Genomic DNA, 23,505 nt, shown 5'->3' on the forward strand with positions numbered 1-23,505 from the left:
GCTGTGGCTAATTCTTTCATCAATATTAGGTTTTCTGACATTCAGTGTTTTGATAGAAAAGATCTCAAACAAGAGAAGGAGAGAACACATGGAATCATGATTTACCTGTTATAAAGTTTATCATAGTTTTCCTTTAAAAGTTCCCGCTCCTTTTCTAAATCACTAATTCTATCCTGCAGCTGAAATGAAAAGAAAATTACACACTAAGTATATAAAACCACCTAGGGATATAAAACAAAAACATACGAGGAGACAAACATGTTTCAGTCTTGATTTCTACATTGCAGCCGTGAGCTAGACCACGTATATTGTCTGTATCTAATTTAGCATCAGTTTTCTCCAAGTTGTTAAGTAAACATGAAATTAATATTTCTGTTTTAATTTACTAAGAACGTAAGCACTGCTTTATGGCAACATGTGCCAAAACTCAATAAAGGATGTGTTAAAAGCTTGCTATTAGGTTTGGGGAAACATAATATTTTTTTACTCTCCTCCCTGATGGATTCCATCATTATATTCATTTTGTATAAATTTCCAATTCCTCCCCTCCCAAAATTAAAGGATTAAGCTTTCTTTTGGTTTGTGGTTCAAACAAACTGTGTCAGTCACTACTTACTCTGAACACACAATTTCTCATGTTACCTGGAATTTACAAAGAAACAGTAGTACATCTTTCAAATGACTGAACAAATTAAACTATATACCTTGCTTTATCCCAATGTATAAATGAATAATATTTTTAGAAATAAATGTAGGCCAACAATTATATATTGATGACTAAAACGTAGCTTTCTGAATTTATTTCTAGTATTCAGTTTAATTCACCAGTGTATTTTGTTGTTACAACCTTTTCCCATGGATCAGAGTACTCTTAAAATTCATTCCCTTCTCAAAATTCTCTTTTGATGCCAGTATGAGACACTGTAAAAGATTCTTCCAAGATGACAAGAGAAAGTAGGCATCTTATTTCATTTCCATTCTCTTTAAGGACAAGGTTATCAGACTACAGAAAGATTGTGCTAGCTGGGGAACATGAGAAGCAACATGAGTAGGAAGATGAGTTTTTAAACAACTTAGAAAAAAAATAATTTCTCAAAATTGCTGACACTGTACGGCAGAACATTCTCCTCCTTAGAGACAGATATATTCCTATAATTGTTCTGACATCTCAAATGACTAATAAGCTGTTAAGATTGATTGTTAAGTTATATTCCTCAGGTAATCTGGTATCCGTTTAAAAATGTCATGGTTAAAAAAAGCCATGGTTTTTCTTTCCTCAAGGATCCTTAACCCTTTAGATACACAGTGGATCTCAGCACATTTGTAAGTATTGTTAAGTACCGATTTGCCATGCACATATTACTGGGTGTGCTCAAAGTGCCATGGATGTAGTTTAGGATTCTGAAGTCAATATAATATTTAAAATGTCTCTATTTGACTTTTTCAAAACAGTTACAGACAAGTTTTAATGCAACGAATGGCTAAATATTTTAGGAGCTTACCTCTTCTATTCTTCTTTCAGAAAATGTCATGGAACGTAACTGTTTCTCAAGACTGCAGCATTTTAAACGTTGTTCTTTAAGTTGCAGATTTAGCTCATCTCCATTTGCCATTAAGGCATCATGGCTGATCCGGAGAGTTTTTTGCTTCTAAAAAACAAAAAGAAAATCCTTTCAAAACTATTTTTGGATTCTGCTTTGAATGAATGATTACCACTCCAAAAAATGAATTTACTCCAGAAGCTCATGTTACACAGTTTATTCTTTATCTTACCAACACTGTATATGTGCTATTGTATTAATGTGCTACTATACAATATGTATAATGTCTCCATACAAGGTAGTCTTGGCCAAAGGGTTTCATGAGGAAGAAAATATTTTAGCACAGAGTCACACGATGCAGTCTGGTTTTGTCCTTTATTTTATTTTTTCCTAGTTTTTTGACTTGTTGATAGTGGCCAGTGAGTAACTTAGTTTTAACAGATAATTTTTTTTTCTTTCATTTCACTGTGGATGCAGTGGTTGGAAATGCTGTCTTAAAAATGCTGCTGCATGGGTTAAAAATAAATTCTGATCACAAATACTCAAACTGAAAAGATTTGTTACCACACCAGATAAACAGCTTTGGAAGGTTAGCTTCTAATTTTAATACAATTATGAATTTCAATTTCGTAAAATAGATACTGAAGTCTTCATTTCAAAAATTGATCTACTTATGAATGTTTTAAATTCAGTTTTATATACTTAAATGCCACATACTTCTTTTAGAAATAAAAAAGGTGATTACACTAAAGTCTTTTCATAGAGTCTATATGACCATAACACGTAATGCCTCCTCTGCTAATTTAAATCATTAAAGTTCTACTGAAGTTCTTCAAATTTTTAAAAGAAACATGGATATTGAGACCCTTGAGTTTAATTTTTGTTAATCTTGGTATTATTATAGAATACTATCTTTAACTAGCTTTCTTTGGGCTACCTCAGTGAAGCTGTTGGTCTGAACCTCTCAAATCTCTACCCAACGTCCATCCCAAAAGATGTATCTGTGTTATCAAAGACACTGGTTACTCATGGTATTAAACAAATACCTACAAATACCTGGAGTCACTGTAAAATGGAAATCAAAATAGTCAAAGGGATAAATGAATGCAGAATCACTCTTTAATTCCTTTCTTAATTCCTCCTTTAGAGATGGCTTTCAACTACATATATTTTAAACCTCCTTCTTCTAACTATCTACTGATAGCACTATCAATCCCACTATCTAATTAATTTCTCTTTCGTACACGCTCATATTTATATAGAAGGCAATGTATTACTTGACATTTAAAGAGGTTACTGCAGGATGGAAAACACTATCCAGAGTATGGTTGAAAATATTTATCTAATTCAACAGTGAATTTAGGCTTCAGATGACCCTATGCTTTGCATCAATTTACTGCTTTCCTTGTTTCAGTACTTCAAAGAAAGCATTGCTTAATATGAATTCTGCTCATCTGGAATGCTTTGGAGTTCATTAATTCCAGAAACTATATTAATTATACAGTGCCAATAAACAGGAATGCTCTGATGGCACATTCCTGTCGGGCCACAGTCCTTGTGAAAACAACCATGGGGACAAGAGTACCACATACTGTCAACCTGAACGGTGAGGATTTAAAACAAATACACTGACAGGAGACGTGATGGGTATTCAAATATTTTCTGAAACTAGTAGTGAAAAAAAAACAAAATGCCACATATCAAAATAGATTTAACAAAACTTGGTTATTAACCTATTCTAAGCACTGATCTATCTTAGATACTTCATAAATGCGTGGAACTGAAGATATATACAAATACATCTAAACCTTCATTGCTATATGCTCATATGATTTCAGATAAAAGGAGTGAAGAATAAATTTTCTCAACATGAGATGATTTATGGTAAATGTGTTTATTATTTTAAGATGACACAGGTATTCATAAAAAGTCCAAGCAGTTATTTCTTTAGTTAATTAAGTTATAAATAACTAACCATATCAGAAGGGAAATAATACACACTTGAGAATAAAAAGAGCAATCTTTAAAAATTACTTTTTAGTGTTATGACCATTCTACTTTAAAAAAAGTTTGAACAATATTTTTGAATCTCTGTATCTATATATCACCCTAATAAAATAATTTATCACAGTACCTCTTGAAGTTGAATAAATTTTCCTTCCATTACTGAAAGGGCATTGCTTTTTTCCACTAGTTGCTTATGAAGCTTAATCATTTCTACGTTGTCCCGAATGTTTGACCTTCAATGATGTATTTAAGAAAACGACAGAGACAGAATTAAAAATGCAAGACAAAAGGAAAAAAAAAATCTGTGGTGAGACTATAATTTTTCATTGACTGTTACATAAAAAAAATTTACACACATGCTTATCAGTCATTGAGGTTTCTAGTTTATTATCCACTCAGGATAGACTTACTGTTTAAGACCAACCAATAAGCATTCTTGAATGTTCATAAATACATAGACTCTCTGAGTCTGAAGGGAGCCCCATATTGGATTTTGTCACTTCTACATCGTATCATCTTACCGTGCCCTGAAAGATGCGCAAAAGGACGTCGTCGTTAGCACAGCCATCATCCCACCACCAAACCTGAGGCTTGTTCTAGGGAGGACGATCATAAAATATGCCCTACAGCTACTCATCTTTCCACAACTCCCTCAACAAATGGTATCATAAGATTATCATTTATTGGAGTTTCCTCCTGGAGTTCAGACTTTTCAAAATATTTCAAAAAAAAAGTGACTTAGCATTTTATACTAATAATGCCCAAAGCTGGCATTTAAATACGTTGCAGATGTGCCTGTAGCTGTAAGAGATCATTTAACGTCCACAGGGTATATAGAAACTCTATATGCTGCAATACTAGTTTGTATTTTTCCTACTGAGATTAAAGCAGACGCAGAATTTAACAGGAAGATCTTGTTAAAGGTTAATCATAGATCTAAATGAATACCTGTTTTCAAAAGGCATTTATTTTCCTGAGAGAGAAAGAAGGTTCCTTAATTTAATATGTTTTACATTCAAAAGTATTTTAAAAATTGTGAGGCTTGGTTTTAGACTTCATTTTCAAAGAAAAATAAACACAAAAATCTTAAGTTCAGAAAATATTTCAGTATTTAAAGTAAGTAATTTTACTTCCAAAACTTATCTAGTGTACACATATTGGAAAAATTGTCACAACGCCCTACTGGAACCAGAAAATGGACTACAAAGCTCACACATCTGTAAACCAGCTGAGGACTTGAAATACTTAATTTTCCTCTTTGATATTTGAAAGTTCATTGTATTTTGGCATCAGACAGTTAGTTGTCCTCGCACAGAAGATAAACAAGTCCAAGAACCTGGATCTTGCCCAGGGTACAGTCTTAACACAATGTTAAAATAATTATGTGTCTAAAACATGTTATCTAGTAGTTCCGAGCACACATTCAACAGTGCACTCACCAATATTCCCCTCAGTATTATTTTTACTTACTAAAAAAATAATAATAATATGAAGGGAAAATATTTTTTGAATAGGTCGATAGAAAATATGCCTATTTTTTCATATTTAAAAGTCAAAATTAACTTATCTGTTTTCTCCAGAATTACTTGCTTTGACTGCTCAACAGTAAGTGACATTTACTCTTACAGGAGAGAACATTGTTTAAATAATTTCAATCTCTACTTATATTTTCAGCTGTAATTCATCTTTCATTTTCCTTGTTTTTAAGCATGTTAATATTTTCAAGATTGAATATATATGACATATGTATGAGTAACAACTAGTATGTGATGACATTAACAAAAAATTAAGTCCCAACAACCCATTCAGCCTCATAGGGTCCTATAAACAGCAGGTTTTAATTTTGAATTTTCTTTGTAAGACAAAGGCCAGTAAGTATCTTGGAAAAACTTTCAGTGGTCTAATTGGTAGATGCTTTCTTGAATATTTCCTAAAGTCCTTGGAGTTTAAACTTTTCATAGTATTGCCAAGAAAGGTGACTTGGTGTTTTATACTAATGATGCCCAATGAGTAGGCACAAATACAACAGAAGTACTATTTAGAAAACAATGATAATAATGTGGTACTTTAAATAAAAAATCAGTTCATTACAGAGTACACCTATTCTGAAACAACATAGCACCTGGAAGTCTTTAATAATTATTCTCAAGTTTTAGGGGCTCTATACATAATGGCTGGGGCTTCCCAGGTGAAAAAATCCACCTCCCAAAGCAGGAGGCTCAAGAGATGCAGGTTTGATCCCTGGGTCTGGACGATCCCCTGGAATAGGAAATGGTAACCCACTTTAGTATTTAGTATTCTTGCCTGCAAAATTCCACGGACAGAGGAGCCTGGCGGGCTACAGTCGACGGAGTCGCAGAGAGTTGGACACAACTGAGTGACTAAGCATGACAGATAATGGTTATCATTATGATGGGGTATTTCTGATGGTGACAGTGAAAAGGAAAGATCACTTGCTGTTAAGCTGAGAGTGAAGAGTCGATGATATAAAGTGTATGAAAGTTAAAAGCAACACTGTGATGAATGTGGCCTGGTCTTCAGAAAGGTGTACAATGAAAAATCATCTCAGATCTGCCAATCAACATTTTTACACAGATGAAATACAGTAAAAGGATGCGAGTGTATGTGAGAGAGGAAAGAGGTCATGGAAAGGTGACAAGGAACATGAGAAGGCTACTCGAAGGCAAGAGGGAGCTAGAGCCCTTGCTAAGTGGCTGGTCCTAGACCTCTGCCTGCAGAGGAAGGCCTCAGGTTGGTTTCCTCTGAAGAGCAGAGACAGACAGGGCTAATTTTATGAACAATATTTTAAGTGACCACCACATAATATGTTCCTGTCCTGTTCTATGCCCTATGAAGGGAACATGAAGTCTTCAGGATGATGACATTTGAACAGAAAGAACAATGCATAGCAAACACATTCAGATGAACTCAGACGGTCATGCACCAATTCATACATGCTGCATTATACATGGTGAAACGATCGGCAAATGGATATCAAGCACACTAATTATGTGCTTTGTAAAAATAAATTTCTCATATTTTTCAACAGGGATTTTGAAAAAAACAAAAAAAAAACCTATACAAAATTAAGTTGGAAAATGTGGTTTCTTTTCTTTTTTTGCAGACATATTATTTAGAATTATGATCAAATCTTTTAAAACTATGAGAAGAGCTGTTGGCCCATCTCTAAGATTAAAAACAAACTAAAATAAATTAGATTTTATGTTGAAAAAAGTAATCCAGCTCTCAAACCTATGTGCCAAGTTTCTCTCATATAATTTGAAACAGTCAAGCAATAAACTCTGGAAGAGGAATTTCTAATGGAAGCCTTGAAAACACTTGACTCCAGCTCTGCTACTGGGTGCCATAATAAATCCAGAAACTTAAAACCTCAAATATACTGGAGAAGGAAAAACTTTCAGTGGTGCTATGTAATGTATAGTCTAATATGAAAGCTTAAGAAGCCAAAACTTTGCTCCAGTGAAAGTTTCTAATACTTCACTTCCTAGGCACACAGTTCCTCCCCGCCTTCACACACGTTAACATTTCTTTCTTGGCTACAGTACGGATTATGAATGCTAAAAAAAAAGCTTCTTGATTATTTGACGCAAAGATGTTATAATACCATTTTTAGCACCATTTAGAAGGGAAGGTTTTAGAATACAAAAGGTAGGCTATGAAATTCTGGAAAGTTATTAGGTAAGATATTTATGAGATAGAATGAAGAGGTTCTTTTTGAGTAATAGTGTTAGGCTGACTTAATTTGGAGGATAAGCTTGAAAACAATCTTAGAATTCAAAAAAAAACTCCACAGGTTTTTTTTTTAAATAGTGGCAGACAGTCTAAGCATACAGGTCATTCCTAGCTCTTTTTAGGGAAACACATGTGTGCTAAGTCACTTCAGTTGTATTGAACTCTGTGTGATCCATTGATTGTAGTCCACCAGGCTTCTCTGTCCATGGGATTCTCCAGGAAAGAATACTGGAGTGGGTTGCCATGCCCTTCTCCAGGGGATCTTCCTGACCCAGGGACTGAACTCGTGTCTGTCTCCTGTCAGTAGAGGACAGAAATGGTATGCACTTAACAGAAGCAGAAGATATTAAGAAGAGGTGTAAGAATACACAGAAGAACTATACTAACAAGGTCTTCATGACCCAGATAACAACAATGGTGTGATCACTAACCTAGAGCCAGACATCCTGGAGACCAAAGTTAAGGATGCATCATTATGAACAAAGACAGTGGAGGTGATGGAATTCTAGCTAAGCTATTTCAAATTCTAAAAGATCATGCTGTGAAAGTGCTGCACTCAATATGCCAGCAGATTTGGAAAACTCAGCAGTGGCCACAGGACTGGAAAAGGTCAGTTTTCATTCCAATCCCAAAGAATAGTAATGCCAAAGAATGTTTAAACTACTGTACAATTGTACTCATCTCACACGCTAGCAAAGTAATGCTCAAAATTCTCCAAGCTAGGCTTCAACAGTACATGAACTGAGAATTGCCAGATCTTCAAACTGGATTTAGAAAAGGCAGAGGAACCAGAGACCAAATTGCCAACATCCTCTGAAAAAGCAAGGGAATTAAAAAACAAAAATCTACTTCTGCTTCATTGACTATGCTAAAGCCTTTGACTGTGTAGATCAAAACAAACTATGGAAAGTTCTTCAAGAGATGGGAATACTAGACCATCTAACCTGCCTCCTGAGAAATCTGTATGAAGGTTAACAAGCAACAATTAATACCAGTCATGGAACAACGGACTGGTTTCAAATTGGGAAAGGAGTACATCAAGGCTGTATACTGTCACCCTGCTTATTTAACTTATATGCAGAGTACATCATGAGAAACACTGGGCTGGATGAAGCACAAGCTGGAATCAAGATTGCCGGGAGAAACATCAATAACCTCAGATATGCAGATGACACCACCCTTATGGCAGAAAGCGAAGAGGAACTGAAAAGCCTCTTGATGAACGTGAAAGAAGAGAGCTAAAAGGCTGGCTTAAAGCTCAACATTCAAAAAACTAAGATCATGGCATCTGATCCCATCACTTCATGGCAAATAGAAGGGGAAACAATGGAAACAGTGACAGACTTTATTTTCTTGGGCTCCAAAATCACAGCCAAGAAATTCAAAAATGTTTACTCCTTGGAAGAAAAGCTATGACAAACCTAGACAGCATATTAAAAAACAGAGACAGTACTTCTCTGGCAAAGGTCCATCTAGTCAAAGCTATGGTTTTTCCAGTAGTCAGGCATGGATGTGAGAGTTGGACCATAATGAAAGCTGAGCGCCGAAGAACTGATACTTTGAAACTGTGGTGCTGGAGAAGACTCTTGAGAGTCCCTTGGACTGCAAGGACATCAACCCAGTCAATCCTAAAAGAAATCAGTCCTGAATATTCATTAGAAGGACTGGTGCTGAAGCTGAAGCTCCAATACTTTGGCCACCTGATGCGAAGAACTGACTCACTGGAAAAGACCCTGCTGGGAAAGACTGAAGGCAGGAGAAGGGGACGACAGAGGATGAGATGGTTGGATGGCATCACCGACTCGATGGACGTGAGTTTGAGTAAGCTCTGGCAGTTGGTGATGGACAGGAACACCTGGTGTGCTGTAGTCTTACGGGGTTGCAAAGAGTTGGACATGACTGAGCGACTGAACTGAACTGTCTCCTGTATTGGCAGGAGACAAAGGTAACAATAAAGTATCACTCCTGAGTAGAATTACAGGAGGTTACTAGAAAATTAAATGGAATAAGCTTCACTAAAATAGCTGAGCAAAGTCTATTTGAAAGGTCATGACTTTGTTCAAAACTGCAACTTTAGTTCATAGATGAAAATAATGCTCCCTCATTTTAGATGCATAAAGGAAAAAGTTTGTATGTACATGCTTATTTGCCTGTGGATTGCATCTTTCTTGTGGTATTGGGTCAAAACATAAATAAGAACTCAATATTTTCTTATTCTCAAACACCTACAGGGAATGGAAGGGGACAGTTATATAGGCCTTTCTACATGGACATAATCATACGCATCTGAAAATAGAGGGAGCACTTCCAAAGATTGGTTGGAGACAAGAAGGACCCAAATCCTGGCTCATCTTCTTAAGGGGCCATTTTGAAGTTCAAGTTTGTGGATTCTGACCAGTAATGAGAATTTGAGAATTATATTCAATATATCAAAAAGCCCAATGAGAAATGTAGACTTACTGGCAATTGAGTTTTACAAGTGAACTAAAGGCCTTATATTGTTTTTACTTTTTGATAGAATTATAGCAAATCAGTGCAAAATTATAGGCTATGTCACAATTATCTTGAAATGATTAGCATGATACAGGTTTTGGATGGAAAAAAAAAAAAAAAAACCCCAACATATTGATTAAATTACTGTATACTGCTTAGTTAAGAGGCAAAAATCTTTCAGAATCACAAGGTCCCTGGGGATAAAAGCAACTGTTGTTTTAAAGGACAGAGAACCACTCACTCATTTCAGCCTCTTCATTTCACAGCTGGGGTAGCTACCTGAGGCTTGGAGAAGTAAAGCATTCTGCCAGTTTCTACATGAGGGAGCCAGGTCTAAGAGATAAATTCTTCCCACTCTTGTGCTTCCTTCCTCTGAGATGTTCCTAAGTTTTAGCTTTCCTTCCACTATCAAGTACACTCTAATACATTAGTTACTGTTAATTTTGATAATTTCTGTGGTTTAAATATAAAGTGCCTGGGAAACATGCCAAGCAGCTATCACAAAATAATCTTAGATAACAGTCATAATAAAAAACATGGGGATAAAAGACATAGTATTTGAGCTTGATAACTTTTCACTAGGCAAATTCTAAGATACTCAAAACACCAGTAGGAACTTGTTGGATATATTTTTTAAAGATGACAGATCACCTCTCTGTATCAGTGATGTCTACATGGTTGTCCCTAGTCCCAGTTTCCCTTTCATCCGCGAGCCAGATGTGCCCTCTAAATTAGGGGGCTGGGCAATTGGACAAATCCAAATGGAGGGGCACTCGGCAAACAACCATCATCAGTGGTCTCAAAGACTAGGGAACCTCTTGAGAATGAGGGAAACCTAAAAAGTCGTGACGATTAATTACAATACATGGTCCTTGGTTGGATACAAGGTTAAAACAAGAAAAACAAAAGAAAAATAGCAATTAAAAACAAAATAAAAAATAAAAATAGCTATCAAGGACATTAATGAGATAATGGGGTGTTCATTGGAAGGACTGATGCTGAAGCTGAAACTCCAGTACTCTGGCCACCTCACGCAAAGAGTTGACTCATTGGAAAAGACCCTGATGCTGGGAGGGATTGGGGGCGGGAGGAGAAGGGGATGACAGAGGATGAGATGGCTGGATGGCATCACCGGCTAGATGGACATGAGTTTGAGTGAACTCCAGGAGTTGGTGATGGACAGGGAGGCCTGGCGTGCTGTGATTCATGGGGTCACGAAGAGTCAGACACGACTGAGCAACTGAACTGAACTGACTGTATCATTCATTGTGAAATGTCCTGAATGTGTGATAGGTGTCCTGTGGTTATGTAGGAAGATGTCCTTGTTCATAGAAGGTGCTTAGCAGTGTAGAGAGGGTGGCATGGTATATGCACCTAACTCTCAGAGAGAGAGAGAAGACACAGGGAAGGAGGGGAGTGGGCCTGTGCCTGAGTGGGCAGAATGCAGGACAGGCTGTGCCATTCACAAACATGCCAAGGGGTGAAAGGCATGTGTGTTCAAGGTACTAATTCTTGCAACTTTGCTGCAGGTTTGCCCTTTTTCAAAATGAAATGCTGGGGAAGACCTCTGAGTGCCAGGAAGTAATCCGCATCTGGGCACAGCTGGAAAGATGGAGCCCCAAAAGCCAAGCTGCACGGCTGCAGAAGGTCTCTGTGTTTTTAAGATCCGAGAGTGTGCCGTCAACCAAAGGGAAGAAAAAGTCAGAGTGTTTGAAATATTTATGGGTTAAATTTCTTCCAGTGGGACATTATGGCACTTACTCGATTTTTAATTAAGAAGGTAAACACCCTAACATTTACTTAAAAAAAAACAAAACAAAAAACCCTTAGTACAAACTACTTACACATTTGGTAAGAGTATAAATATTTTGGGAGTTGAAAAAGTCAGTAAAAGGTAAAATCATCCTGATTTTAATGTTCATGTACATGTGTTCACTGGTTACTGCTTTGCATTTAATTTAAGAAGGCCTTTTTAATAAGCAGAAAATGTGCATTTTTATATTGTTTAAATTTTAATATGGATTTTTGTTCAAAACAACACAGACATTCAGGCTACTTGTAAATGATACAAGATTTTTTGCTAATGAGGCATTATGTAGAACATATGCAAAAATCACAACTCAGTCTTCCAAAATAGACCACAATAACAGGAAAAAACATGATTTTAATAAAAAAGAGCAGTACTGGGCTTTTACTTCAAAGCAATTAAGGGCTTTGGATAACCAAAAGTTTATGTCAAGCTGATGCCAAACCAAACTGGTCTATTAAACACATACTACGAAGAGTTTCTGTAATATTCTATGAAAAGGCTCTTTGCCATAAATATCAGGCACCACACTCTGAAGATTACAACTACTTTAGGTTCATGTTTGAGAACAAGGAGTCCAACATTCAGATCAGACTTCTAGAATTTCAAATCTGAAATAATGTACCCGTGAAAGAGAAGTTTAAATATGTTTTCCATTTTGTGATTTTTCTCTACAGTAAATTATACCAAGTCTTATATTCTCCCCAACATTTTTCAACAGTTTTCCATTAGTCTCAAAAAAAATTGCTGTTACACATAAAATTCTGAGCTATGTGTAAACATATAAGAAAAAAAAAGACTCGAAGACCCTTATTTGAAGTCATTTCTTCAGTTTTCAACAACTGTATCTCAAGAAGCAATATGTTATTCACCTTCTTAGAAGAAGGTACCCTTCCTTCTAAGCAAATAACCAGTAATTTTCAATTTATAAAATCTGTGAGATAGGGTGTAAGTTGCTTGCTTTCTTTGGTCTCTGCAACAAAAGTTTCTCTAACTGTAATACTCACTTTGTCTATCCTTCACATTAAGTGACAAAAAATCGGGGTGAATAATACAATCCCCTAAAGAAAGCCTGAGTTTACTTTGTAAGGAAAACTTTTCTCTGTGTATATGCTGATGTCTCCTGCTGACAACACGTATACTGGAAAATAGGCAGACCTGTCTGTTACTCTAGTTGTGCTGTTATCTAGTCCTAAGATTCAAGAGCTCTTGGATTTCCCTTTCAATTAACACTAAACACTAGTTCTCAGATGATCATATCCCTTTGGAAGGAGGAACGGCCAATATAGGGTCAATCTTATCCTTTGGGAATTTAAGAAATATAAAATAAATTGGGATTTCCCGGTGGCTTAGAGGTAAAGAACCCGCCTGCAATGCAGGAGACATGGGTTCGATCCCTGGTTTGGGAAGATCCCCTGGAGAAGAAAATGGCTATCCACTCCAGTATTCTTGCCTGGAGAACTCCATGGATAGAGGAGCCTGGTGGGCTATAGTCCATGGGGTTGCAAACATGACTTAGCAACTGAGCAGGCATACAACTGAGAAAGTAGTTTGATAACCTTGTATTCAGCTGTTGAGGAATGGCTCCAAGCTTGGGCTTGGACTAATGCACAGTTTTTATATTCAGATAATATTTAAATATGGCTGTTGGCAATTAAGATCACCATATTCAGTGTTGGGGTCTTCAGCACTGTTCTTCACAAGGAACAATTTCTTGGTTTTCCAAGAAGGCTAAGTTTATTCTTAGGGGAAAATGGGTAACTCCCAGGTATTTAAAACCCTGGTTCAAGGCCAGCGTTCAAATTACATTCCCTAATACAAATACAATTCTCAAAAATATTCATTTTTCTTTTGCTCTGCACTTAGAAGGGTATAGAAATGTCAACATATAGAATTTCATTACATAATTTAATTTTACACATAACTTTTTAGGAATAGAAATTAGTAGGGATAATATTAATCTTTTAAATCTCTGAAATAAAAAGTCTGCTTTATTTTTTTTACAAACAAATCTATTATGTATCTTAGCTTTTTCAAATATTACCATGTGAGGTTAGTTTGTGAAAAGAGAATTAAACTCTGATTCTGAAATGAAAAAGTGGAAAATCATGCTTGGTTTTTTGAGAACCAAGTCACATATCACTTGGTAAGGGGAAAACCAAACAGAGAATCTAGGACTGGTTTAAAAAAAACATCAAGAGAGAAATAAAAGAAACAAGATTTAATAGTCATATGCAATGTGTAGACCTCATTTGGATTCTAATTCAAACAAACAGCAAGAAGTCATCTTCAGAGAGGTTGGAATATAAAATGAGTTATTAGATGGTGTCAAGGAATTGCTGCTAATTTTGTTAGGTGTGATAATGGCATGGTGATTACATTTAAAATTCCTTATCACACAGAGCAAATATACTAAAGTATATATAGGCGTGATGACATGATATTTGATAGGGGCTAATTAATTAAAGAACATGAAGGTGAAGGAAAGATGAAACAAGACATGTTGATAACTGTTAAAGTTCAATGATGAGTATATGAGATTTCAATATATTACTCTTTCTGCCTTTGGATATCCTTGTTCCAAACAAAAAAGAAAAGGGCCAAAAGGAAGAAAATAATTCAATAAAGAACACAATAAAAAGGTAAAGTCTTACTGGAAGAACAGCATGGAAGCACAAAAATGAGAGAAGAGGTATTAGAAACCAACAGATGACAAAAGAGGATGGGAAAGAAAACACTACATATTATCCAACATCAAAAATGAAGAGGCAGGACTTCCCTGGTGGTCTCGTGGTTAAGAATCCACCTGCAAGTGCAGGAGACACGGGTTTGATCCCTGGTCTGGGAAGATTCCACAGGCAGCTAAGTCTGTTTGCTGAACCACTGAAGCCTACACACCCTAGAGCCTGTGCTCCACAACAAGAGAAGCTACTGCAGTGAGCAGCCCACACGCCGCAGCAACAAACACCCAGTGCGGCCATAAATAAATAAGCCTTGTTAAAAAAAAAATGTAGGGGCAGCAAGGAGACTACTGAAGGGCCCCAATGTCACCATAATGATCAGCATGAGCCAGTTCAAGCTCTGAATGTAAGGAGAGGTAACATCTTTATGGGAAGGAGAAAACAGGTACTGTACTACAGAATTTACTACCTTTTATGGGTGGGAAAGAAATTTGAACAAAGTTGGGCTTATTCACAAGGTATGCCAACAGCTGAGTCCCTGTCACACATGTTTTTCTTGGTAGGTACAATCAAATGGTATCAGCACTTTCTACGGTTTTGGTAAATGAGCAAAGGCGACAAGGTGAGGCAGAGTAGGTCAGGGAAAAACGCCATTAGCCTTGAGCTGTTGATACCAGTAGGTCTGGAGCAGGCTTATATGAAAAATGCAAAGTAAAAACATGATTTTTTAAATAGACTAGACTTATCCTTCTATGGCACATGATAAAGTATTTTAAACTAATTTTGACCTTATCAAAGTGCTATTTCTGTTTTAACATACCTTTGATCTGTAGCCTGATGTTCTCGAAGCTGAAGAAGAGATAACTCAATTTCATTTTCTTTTCTCCTCAACTGAGTTTTCAGGATCTCCGCCAAGCGCTCTAACTCTTCTATCTGGCCTCTCTGTGACTCAATAACATTTTCTCTGAAATAAAGAATCTTTATAAGAATTTGTAGTTTGAGGCAAAATCTGTAGGATTTAAGATCAGTACAAAGAAAGTGCTTCATAGTAAAGGGCAAGCAAAAGTTAACAATTTTAGCTTAACTGCCTCTGAACAGTGAAATAGTAGCAGATTAAATCTAATGATTTGGGAATACATATGGAAGAATTCAAGGGCTTCCCTGGTGGCTCAGCAGTAAAGAATCTGTCTGCCAATGCAAGAGATGAGGGTTCGATCCCTGGGTCAGAAAGATCCCCTGGAGTAGAAAATGGCAACCCACTCCAGTATTCTTGCCTGGGAAATCCCATGGGCAGAGGAAGCTGGTGGGCTACAGTCCAGCGAGTCACAAAGAGTTTGACAGGACTTAGCAACTAAATGACAACAACAAAATGAAAGAATTCAAGGCACTGCTTTATATTAGATAATGTCTTAGGCAATGAGCTAGACTGAAGTTCAATTCAACATAGTATTTATTGGTTTCTTGCTATACACTCTGTGATCTGGTCATCTTCAGATAATTTATGCACCTTTGTTCTTTTATATGCACACTTGCCAATACCACCCAAATTAACACTTCATAGAGAGAAGGCAAGAAATTTGCAAAACATAACTTAGTGGTCTTTGGTTTATATTTTCTCTCTACCAGGTCTGGCAGCATCCCAGTATACTGAGCCTCAGCACTGGTTTGAACCCCGGCTTTTCTGCTAACAGGTAACAAGGTTAGGCTAGCCTTTTAGTTTTATTCCCTCACAGGCAATCATTACTGCAATTGGTATTTAAAATATTCAGAAGAAAAAAATTAAGCCCATATTATTCTTAAGCAGCTATCTAAAATATGATATTCTTTGTCTCATGTTTTCTCTCCTCATTTAGAATTGTGACTTTTTGATGATCCAGGTGAAGACCTGTACTGTAGATAAGGTAGACTCTTATCTTTGTTTGTGTGACTTACAGACACTGAGATTACCATGAGGCTTTCATTAACGGAAAAGTAAGCTAAATGTGGCAGAAGTAACTTTTTTGAAACCATAGTATGATGAAGAATGAAGTACCGTAGAATCATAGGGAAACAAAATCTGACATCCATATGTATTTGATAGCTCCAAACTTTTAAGCCACTCCCTCCAATTCTTTTTTTAAACCACAGAAAGGCTAATTAATTCATGATCTAAAAAAAAAAAAATGAAAGAAAACTACCTGTAATTCTTCTGAGAATGAAAATGTTGCCCGTAAAGCTTATACTATTCTAAATGACTGGGCTTTATGCCATTCCTTTGAGGGGGAAATTATAATAAAGAGAACTATTCTCTCTCTATACGCTTCCAATGATGCAGTTGGTTAAGATATTCATTTTCCTCATTGTACGGCAAGCATGCTATGTAATACCTGTTCTTGACTCAGATCTAGCTGGAGGAAATTTTTTTTACATAAACCAATTTTGTTTAAAATAAAGGAGAGGGAGGGCTCAAAAGAGACATGATCAATATAAAGGGGTCTAAAGTGATCACAAAAAGCATACATACAAATTTCTTATTTCTCCTCTGGCTTCTTTGAGTAAACTGTTGCTATATTTTGTAGGCATGGTTTGCACAGTTTCTGCTACATCTGTATCTTGGAATTTAATACCTAAAAATAAATTAATAGGATCATACAAGTGAAGTTAGAAAAGAAGGACCCTTGATTTGCTATCATAAGGAAATCTGTAATATCAGCAAGTCTCTTCCGTACTGAGAGATGCGGGCTCTACAGTACAGAGAATTAGACATACATTGCCAAAGGAACTGTTAGATCTCAGCCACCAGCTGGCATGAAATAAAGCACAGCACCAAGTACTGCTCATTTAACAAATTCTACTATGTAAACCAAATTACCCAGAAATATTTATTCAACTTAAGATTAGATTTAGAACTTCGGAAGTAAATTTTGAAAGAACCAAAGTTTTAAATTTAGGTCTTTACAATATAAACTGAGGTATGAAGTAAAAAGTTTTCAAAACCATGATTTATTTTTTTTTTTTAGTATTTTTGATAAAGGTTTTTTGATTTTTAAATTACTCATTCACACCATTTGACTTCACGTTCTGAACCTTATCCTTATTTGTGTGACTCATAGATACTGTGAACATAAGTAAAAATGTTTCCTCTATTTTGATTTATTTTACCTTAATAAGAAAATCCATATTTCAACAAAGGTAAGTTGAGATCATTAATAAGATTCCAAATAAAATATTTTGTTGCTGCACTTAAATACAATTTTGCTTATAAAAATAATTATATGTAATTTTTATAAACCTAATCCCATTGTTAAAAATAATGAGACATTCTTTCAATTATAAAAGTTACTTCACACTTATACAATAATTAAATGATTAGCTTTTGGTAAATAAACTAAGTGAATACAAAGAAAATTTAGTCTATATGAGTAACATTTTCAAGTCTCTTCTGTTCTGTGGCTCTTCTATAAGGAGAAACTTCTATCAAACAATTTAGACAGAAATTCATAGCACTAATACCTTGTCATACTAAACTAATATTTGGGCATTGTCTTTATTTAGCATAAATAGACTATAGGGATCATCTTTCCCAAGTCACAGGTGACAAAACTAAGGTTCAGACAGGATAAATGACTATTTAAAGGTAAAATAAATCATGGTATACCTACCATCTCCTGAACTTTCTTCTAATCTGGTGTTATCACTCCATTTTACAGATGGGGAAAATGAGGCTCTGGGAAGTCAAGTGCTCTCAAGATGTAAAAAGTTAATTAGCAGCCAAATGTATTTTTGATTTATAATTCATTATGATTACTTTGATTATATTCAAAGCCTATTGCCAATCTCACATAGCTCAGAGTAGCCAAGCCCTTTCATCCTGCAGCTGCCTCCTGCCTGCATGGAGGCCTTATTGACTTCAAAGGAACCCTGTCTAGGGAACAGATAGTGTTAACATTTTGGCTTGCAGAAAAAAAATAGGACAAATTTTTCTCTTTTTCTGTTCAGATGGTGTTTTTTATTCCCTCAATGAACTGAAATGAAAGTTTTACATGATTTTTTATCTCCCTAAAAATGCTTGGTCTTTATGTGAAGCATATTCCAAACGAAGATGAATTAGAACTAAAATTCTATTTCCTTCCATGGTGGTTGTAATGAAAAAAAAAATTAAATCGTTATTGATTTTTTGCTTCATTAAAAATAAAGTCTGTGGGTGGAGAGAGCAAGTTTTATTAGAAATATGTAGTTTCTGTGTATAGTACTGAGTCTTGTATATGCAAATAAATTGCTTTGTAAGCTGGGTAGGTTTTAGGTGATTCATTTTCAACATAAGGAAAGTGACTGACCAGTGATGATTTCTTGGAGCGGGAAAGAGACTTTTATGGTCACTTGTTTACATCCTTTTATTCTATATGTAAAGAAAACTCAAGTTCAGAATCACTAGAAAACTTGTCCAAGGTCACCGAGAACCCAACTTTTTAAACCCCTAGTTATGTGCACATTTCATGGTCAAGCTGTCTCCCATGATGAGAAAGATTTAAACAATTCTATAAAATTTATGGAAGGCCTTTGGACAAAGAACTTAAGTGTGATCATTCAGAACAACAGTGTGACCATATAAGCAAGCTAGTGGTTTCTCCATTTGCCTGAGTCAATGCGATTTTCATCACTGCCTATAAAAACCAACTAAAACTAAACTAAACCTGTATTTTATGTAATTTCATATATGCTTCTTTTACCTGTTAGGATGAATACTTATGTCCAATGTTTTACTAGACAAATTTGAGCATGATCTAGTGATTCTTATATAAAATGACCTTCATGTTAATGTGATTTTATCAAAGTGTCAAAAAAACGATTTTTTCTTTTGAAAGATGCTTAAAAACATGAATAATGTAGAAATAAAACTCTGTGTGTGTGTGTGTATGTATGTATGTGAGTGTAAAACAACCTATTAATTTAAATTTAGGATTTAATGTAAGCTTTAGTTTACCTTTCCTGGGGCATTCCTGTAAGCCTGCGTTTTCATTCCCTCTTCTACGCCCGGTGTTAACACGAGATTGCACATAACTGTACGGAGTGTGCCTGTGACCCTGGATCTGAAGTTGCTGCTTGGTTGAAATTAGTCTGCTTTTGAGGACTTCATTTTGTCTTTCAAGCTCATGAACTTTCTCTTGTAGCCGCTCAATCATTTCTTCCATTTCCACATCTCTTCCCAACCGCTTGGGGCCGCCACCAACCTGTTCATATCTTTTCTTGTCATTAACTAGCCGTATTAACTTGGTGGCCATTCTAGGGAAATAATAAAAAGATGAAAAGGAATGTGAGAAGTCAGCATAAAATGCATTCTGTTGAAAGGAACATAATCACTGTGAAGACTTCAGTGCAGAACCTGAATAATAAATTTCAGGTTTTGATGTAACTATTACTGCCTGTGAAGAATCCTTTGATGATAATTGAAACCACTGGGCAACAATCTGCTTTATAGCACTGACAAATAACAGTTTCCTAAGGCTTATCATTTAAGGTTAGTAAAGAGAGGACACATATTTACTCCATATGTTCCTCAAATGCAATTTTTAACGCATGACCTTATGTAGGAATGCTGTATGTACTTAAATGTAGCTACAGATTGTGGATGTGGTGGGTTATATCTGCAAGCCACAGTAAGTTAAAACTTTTCAAAAGTTTATTAAGACTATGCAGCATTTAGGTGATATATTGTTTTCAGTTTCTCTGGGATTAAGATATATTACAAATATAAAAATGTTAGAATGCATAGATACATATTAAAAGCCCAATGAAAAATTAATAAGAAACCCAAATGCACCATTAAATGTTGCTTAGTGCTCCAGCAACATGCCTGTTTAATGGTAGAAAATAATTAGACACAAAAAAAGTATTATTTCAATGTTGCTTTTAAATTTAGACATACACTGTGCTTTTGACATCTCAGGAGTTTATACCTCGGATTCTTTTAAGTTTTGATAAAAACTGGTTAGACAGAACAAAAGACAGAAAGGGCACATGGGGGTGATGTAATATACACGTACAGAAAACATGCTTGACAGTGAATGGAAAAATCTTGGCAGTACAAGAAAGAAAAGGTGGCTTTGATGAGAGACACAAGTTCAAGACTTTACAAAATTGGTCGCACATCTTCAATAGCTGATTCTAGTTTATAGTGAATCTATTTTTATAAAGACCCAGACAGGAGATTGAAAATAAAAACACACTTCATTTTTCTTTAAACGGAGTTTTGCTTTATTTTAGCCTGGTTATGGACAGAAGCTTTTACTTAAGAGAACAAAAGTGAAATAAAAAAAAACCCTTAATAGCTTTGGGATGTCATAGTACAACCTTTTGTTGCCCTGAGCGGAGTGCTCTGTAAAAGCGGTAGTAATACATGTCTATCTACACTTCTGGCTCCTCGGCCTACAGCATGTGGCATGGGGGGGAGAGCTATGCATAACATAATCAGTTAAGATTGTTTTCTCTTTCCCTTGAGGCACATCCATTAAACATGCTTTATAAGGGATATAGGATAATAAAAACCAAGATCCAAGAGTACCACAAACACCCTAGTAAAATAATCAATGGATTAGTTCCTTTTCCACCTAATCCTGAGAAGGATATATCATTGGGAAGTTTGGGCAGGTATTGCAACCCAACAGAGCCATGCATGCTACCCAGCCCTCTCGGACCCTCAGCCCCACCAAATGCAGCTGCCATAGAGAGATGGTGGCCACTAAAATGAGACACCAATCTAAATACCTGAATCTTCTGTTACACAGAGACTTTCACACAGAGATAGAGATTACATTCAAAAGAAAGACATAGCTTTAATGTGAAAAAGCAGTCAACATCTAGAGAAAAGTAAACAACTCCAGTTTTTAAGGGAAGAGGAGTATACCCATAGAGAGGCTTACAATTCCTCCAAAGATATTGAAGGAAGCTTTGCCAAGAAAGATAAGAGTGCCTCTCTTTGTCCGGTGATAGCAACAATATTCATTTGATTATTTTCTATTAATGAAATAAGTGACCAGGTAAAGTCTGAGTACTTCTTTAGAAAGGTAGTTTATCAAATCTACATTTATTCTAAAGTAAGTGAATCTAATTATATCTTACAGATAAAGTTCTATCCATGTATCTACGTAGTGTCAGTGGTGTGAAATCGAGAAGGAAATTAGAGCTTTGGGTTATAGTGGTCAATGGATCACTATTCTCAGGGCTGAGTAAAATAAAATCCCTGGGGGTTAAATGGCTTGAACATGCCACAGGAGAGTGGCAGAGAGATAAAAGAAGAGATGCATACAACTTGACTCCTAGCACAGTGCTTTTTCCATTAAACTATGTAGCTCATTATTAAGTTGTTTTCTACTTTCTAGCTAGGACAAATTACTATTGAGGTCAAGGTTGTGAATTTAATTCTTTTACTGACCAATTAGGTTTACAAAGAAAAAAACTGTTAAGCAGTCACAGACTAAATGCCTCATTTAGACAGGGTGATGGCTGTTACTGATCAGGAAAACAGTCAGGCAAGTGAGTCACATGTCTTGCAAAAAGACATCATCATGACTCAAAAACCAACTCAAAGTAAAAGCTCTGCACAAAGCAGGTCAGTGGGTCATTAAAACAAAGTCCACAGAGTAGAAACTGAGTAGAAGTCATTCCGTTAGAGACTAAGTTCCAAGCAGAAAAAAATAATCTCTATCTTCCTTCTTCGATCACTGTCTCACCTTTGCATTGTATCTAGAACATGAATACAGATCTGTCCATGCTCACACATGAGAATGAACTTTAAGTCACACATTCAGAAAACAGTCGAGTGTTCCTGAACAAGAAAGAATGAAAGATATCTATTCTTAAGAAATAATTCCTGCAGAAATTGTGCACACAAAAGTGAGTTACTTCAGAAACAGTAGACTCTTTGAAATAAATATAGATTCTAGATTAATCCAAGCAAAGTAAAATATGTTCCAGATACCGATGTTTTTACTTAGTAAACCCCAAATCTTAAAGTTAGAACATGCATTCTAACAAGTTAGAATAGCTAATTACTTTTTTAAACTTTCATTTCAAATCAGGACCTCTAGAGAACAGATGTTTTGGCCATTTGCTTATTAAACTATAAATATTAAAACAAAAGTTACTTAGAGATATGATACACTCATGGCACTCATAGCTATTAGCTCTTTCTTTCAAATGGCAATTTCAGACATAATAAAAACTCCTAATCTTTTTGTTTTATTATACTAGTTTGTAAGATTTTCCATTTTTAAAATTGTATTTATTTACAACCTGCCTTGCTCCAAAAAAAGATTCAAGGTGGGGTTTTCAATTAAGTTTATAGAAAAGCATATCCTCCAAACTTTAGAGAGTCAGGAAAAAAAAAAAAAAGCTAAAAGCTTTTTATCATAACCTTTTAATTTTATCCTCTTGCTTGCGGGCATGCTGTTTAAGTAAAATGTTCTCATCATGCAAACGCAAAAATCTGTCTTCCAGTTCCTCACGACTGATACGTGACACTGCCTGGTGAGACTTCATTGTCCGTGTTGTTGAAGTTTCTGCAAAAATGCCAAGGTAATTAATAGTAGGATTACTTCAAAGAGCCTCTAAAAACAATAACTGTTGATAGTAACATAATCTCTGATGCTTTAGAAAATGTTATAGCATTGTTCATGTCACTGATTGGACCTAAGAACAAAAATCTTTGCTATTAATACTTTATATGCTATATTAAGGATTTGAGTAACAATAGTTTCCATTCAAAAATGTATTCCAATAACCATCTTTAAGAACATAAGATGGAACTCTGATTCAATAAAGACTTTTCAATTTGTATGCTGAATGTTGAAAAAAACTAAACTAAAAGGGTATCTGGAAGTATTTTTTTTTTGCAAAGGTAAGAGTTATAACAAAAACAATATGATTATGATATTTTTCTGAGCTACGGGTGTTGGCTTATAGAAAATAAACTATAAAATCTGCAAGACCAAACAAACAAAAACCTTTGCATATCATTTATAAGCTATCACATATTTTTAAAGAACTTTTACACCTTGTAGCAGGTGTGTATGATATTTCTTTTACATATGCTTAAATTTGATATTTTCCTGTGAACCTGGTCAATTTTCAACAGTCCTCCACAAGAAACAAAGAACAAATGGACAAAGATTAAAGCCCTATAAAGAGGTTACTGAGGGCAAGGATTGAACTTAGGGTATCAAATACTAAAAAATAGCCTTGCACA

At 35.5% G+C, this 23,505-nt stretch overlaps 1 protein-coding gene across 6 annotated transcripts in view; it reads right to left on the reverse strand.

The window, feature by feature from the left end:
- RPGRIP1L (RPGRIP1 like) overlaps positions 1–23,505 on the reverse strand; it is a 95,487-nt gene that overhangs the window by 67,296 nt on the left and 4,686 nt on the right. For all 6 annotated transcript variants that reach the window (XM_055553631.1, XM_055553630.1, XM_055553629.1 and 3 more), the window contains exons 3-9: positions 22,675–22,819; positions 19,246–19,544; positions 16,786–16,888; positions 15,103–15,246; positions 3,676–3,781; positions 1,503–1,649; positions 106–179 (exon numbers count right to left, since the gene is read on the reverse strand). In XM_055553631.1, the coding sequence (XP_055409606.1) occupies positions 106–179; positions 1,503–1,649; positions 3,676–3,781; positions 15,103–15,246; positions 16,786–16,888; positions 19,246–19,544; positions 22,675–22,819 (1,018 nt within the window). The remainder of the gene's footprint in view (positions 1–105; positions 180–1,502; positions 1,650–3,675; positions 3,782–15,102; positions 15,247–16,785; positions 16,889–19,245; positions 19,545–22,674; positions 22,820–23,505) is intronic.

This window comes from Bubalus kerabau, chromosome 17 (assembly GCF_029407905.1).
Source record: "Bubalus kerabau isolate K-KA32 ecotype Philippines breed swamp buffalo chromosome 17, PCC_UOA_SB_1v2, whole genome shotgun sequence".
Lineage (NCBI taxonomy): Eukaryota > Metazoa > Chordata > Mammalia > Artiodactyla > Bovidae > Bubalus > Bubalus kerabau.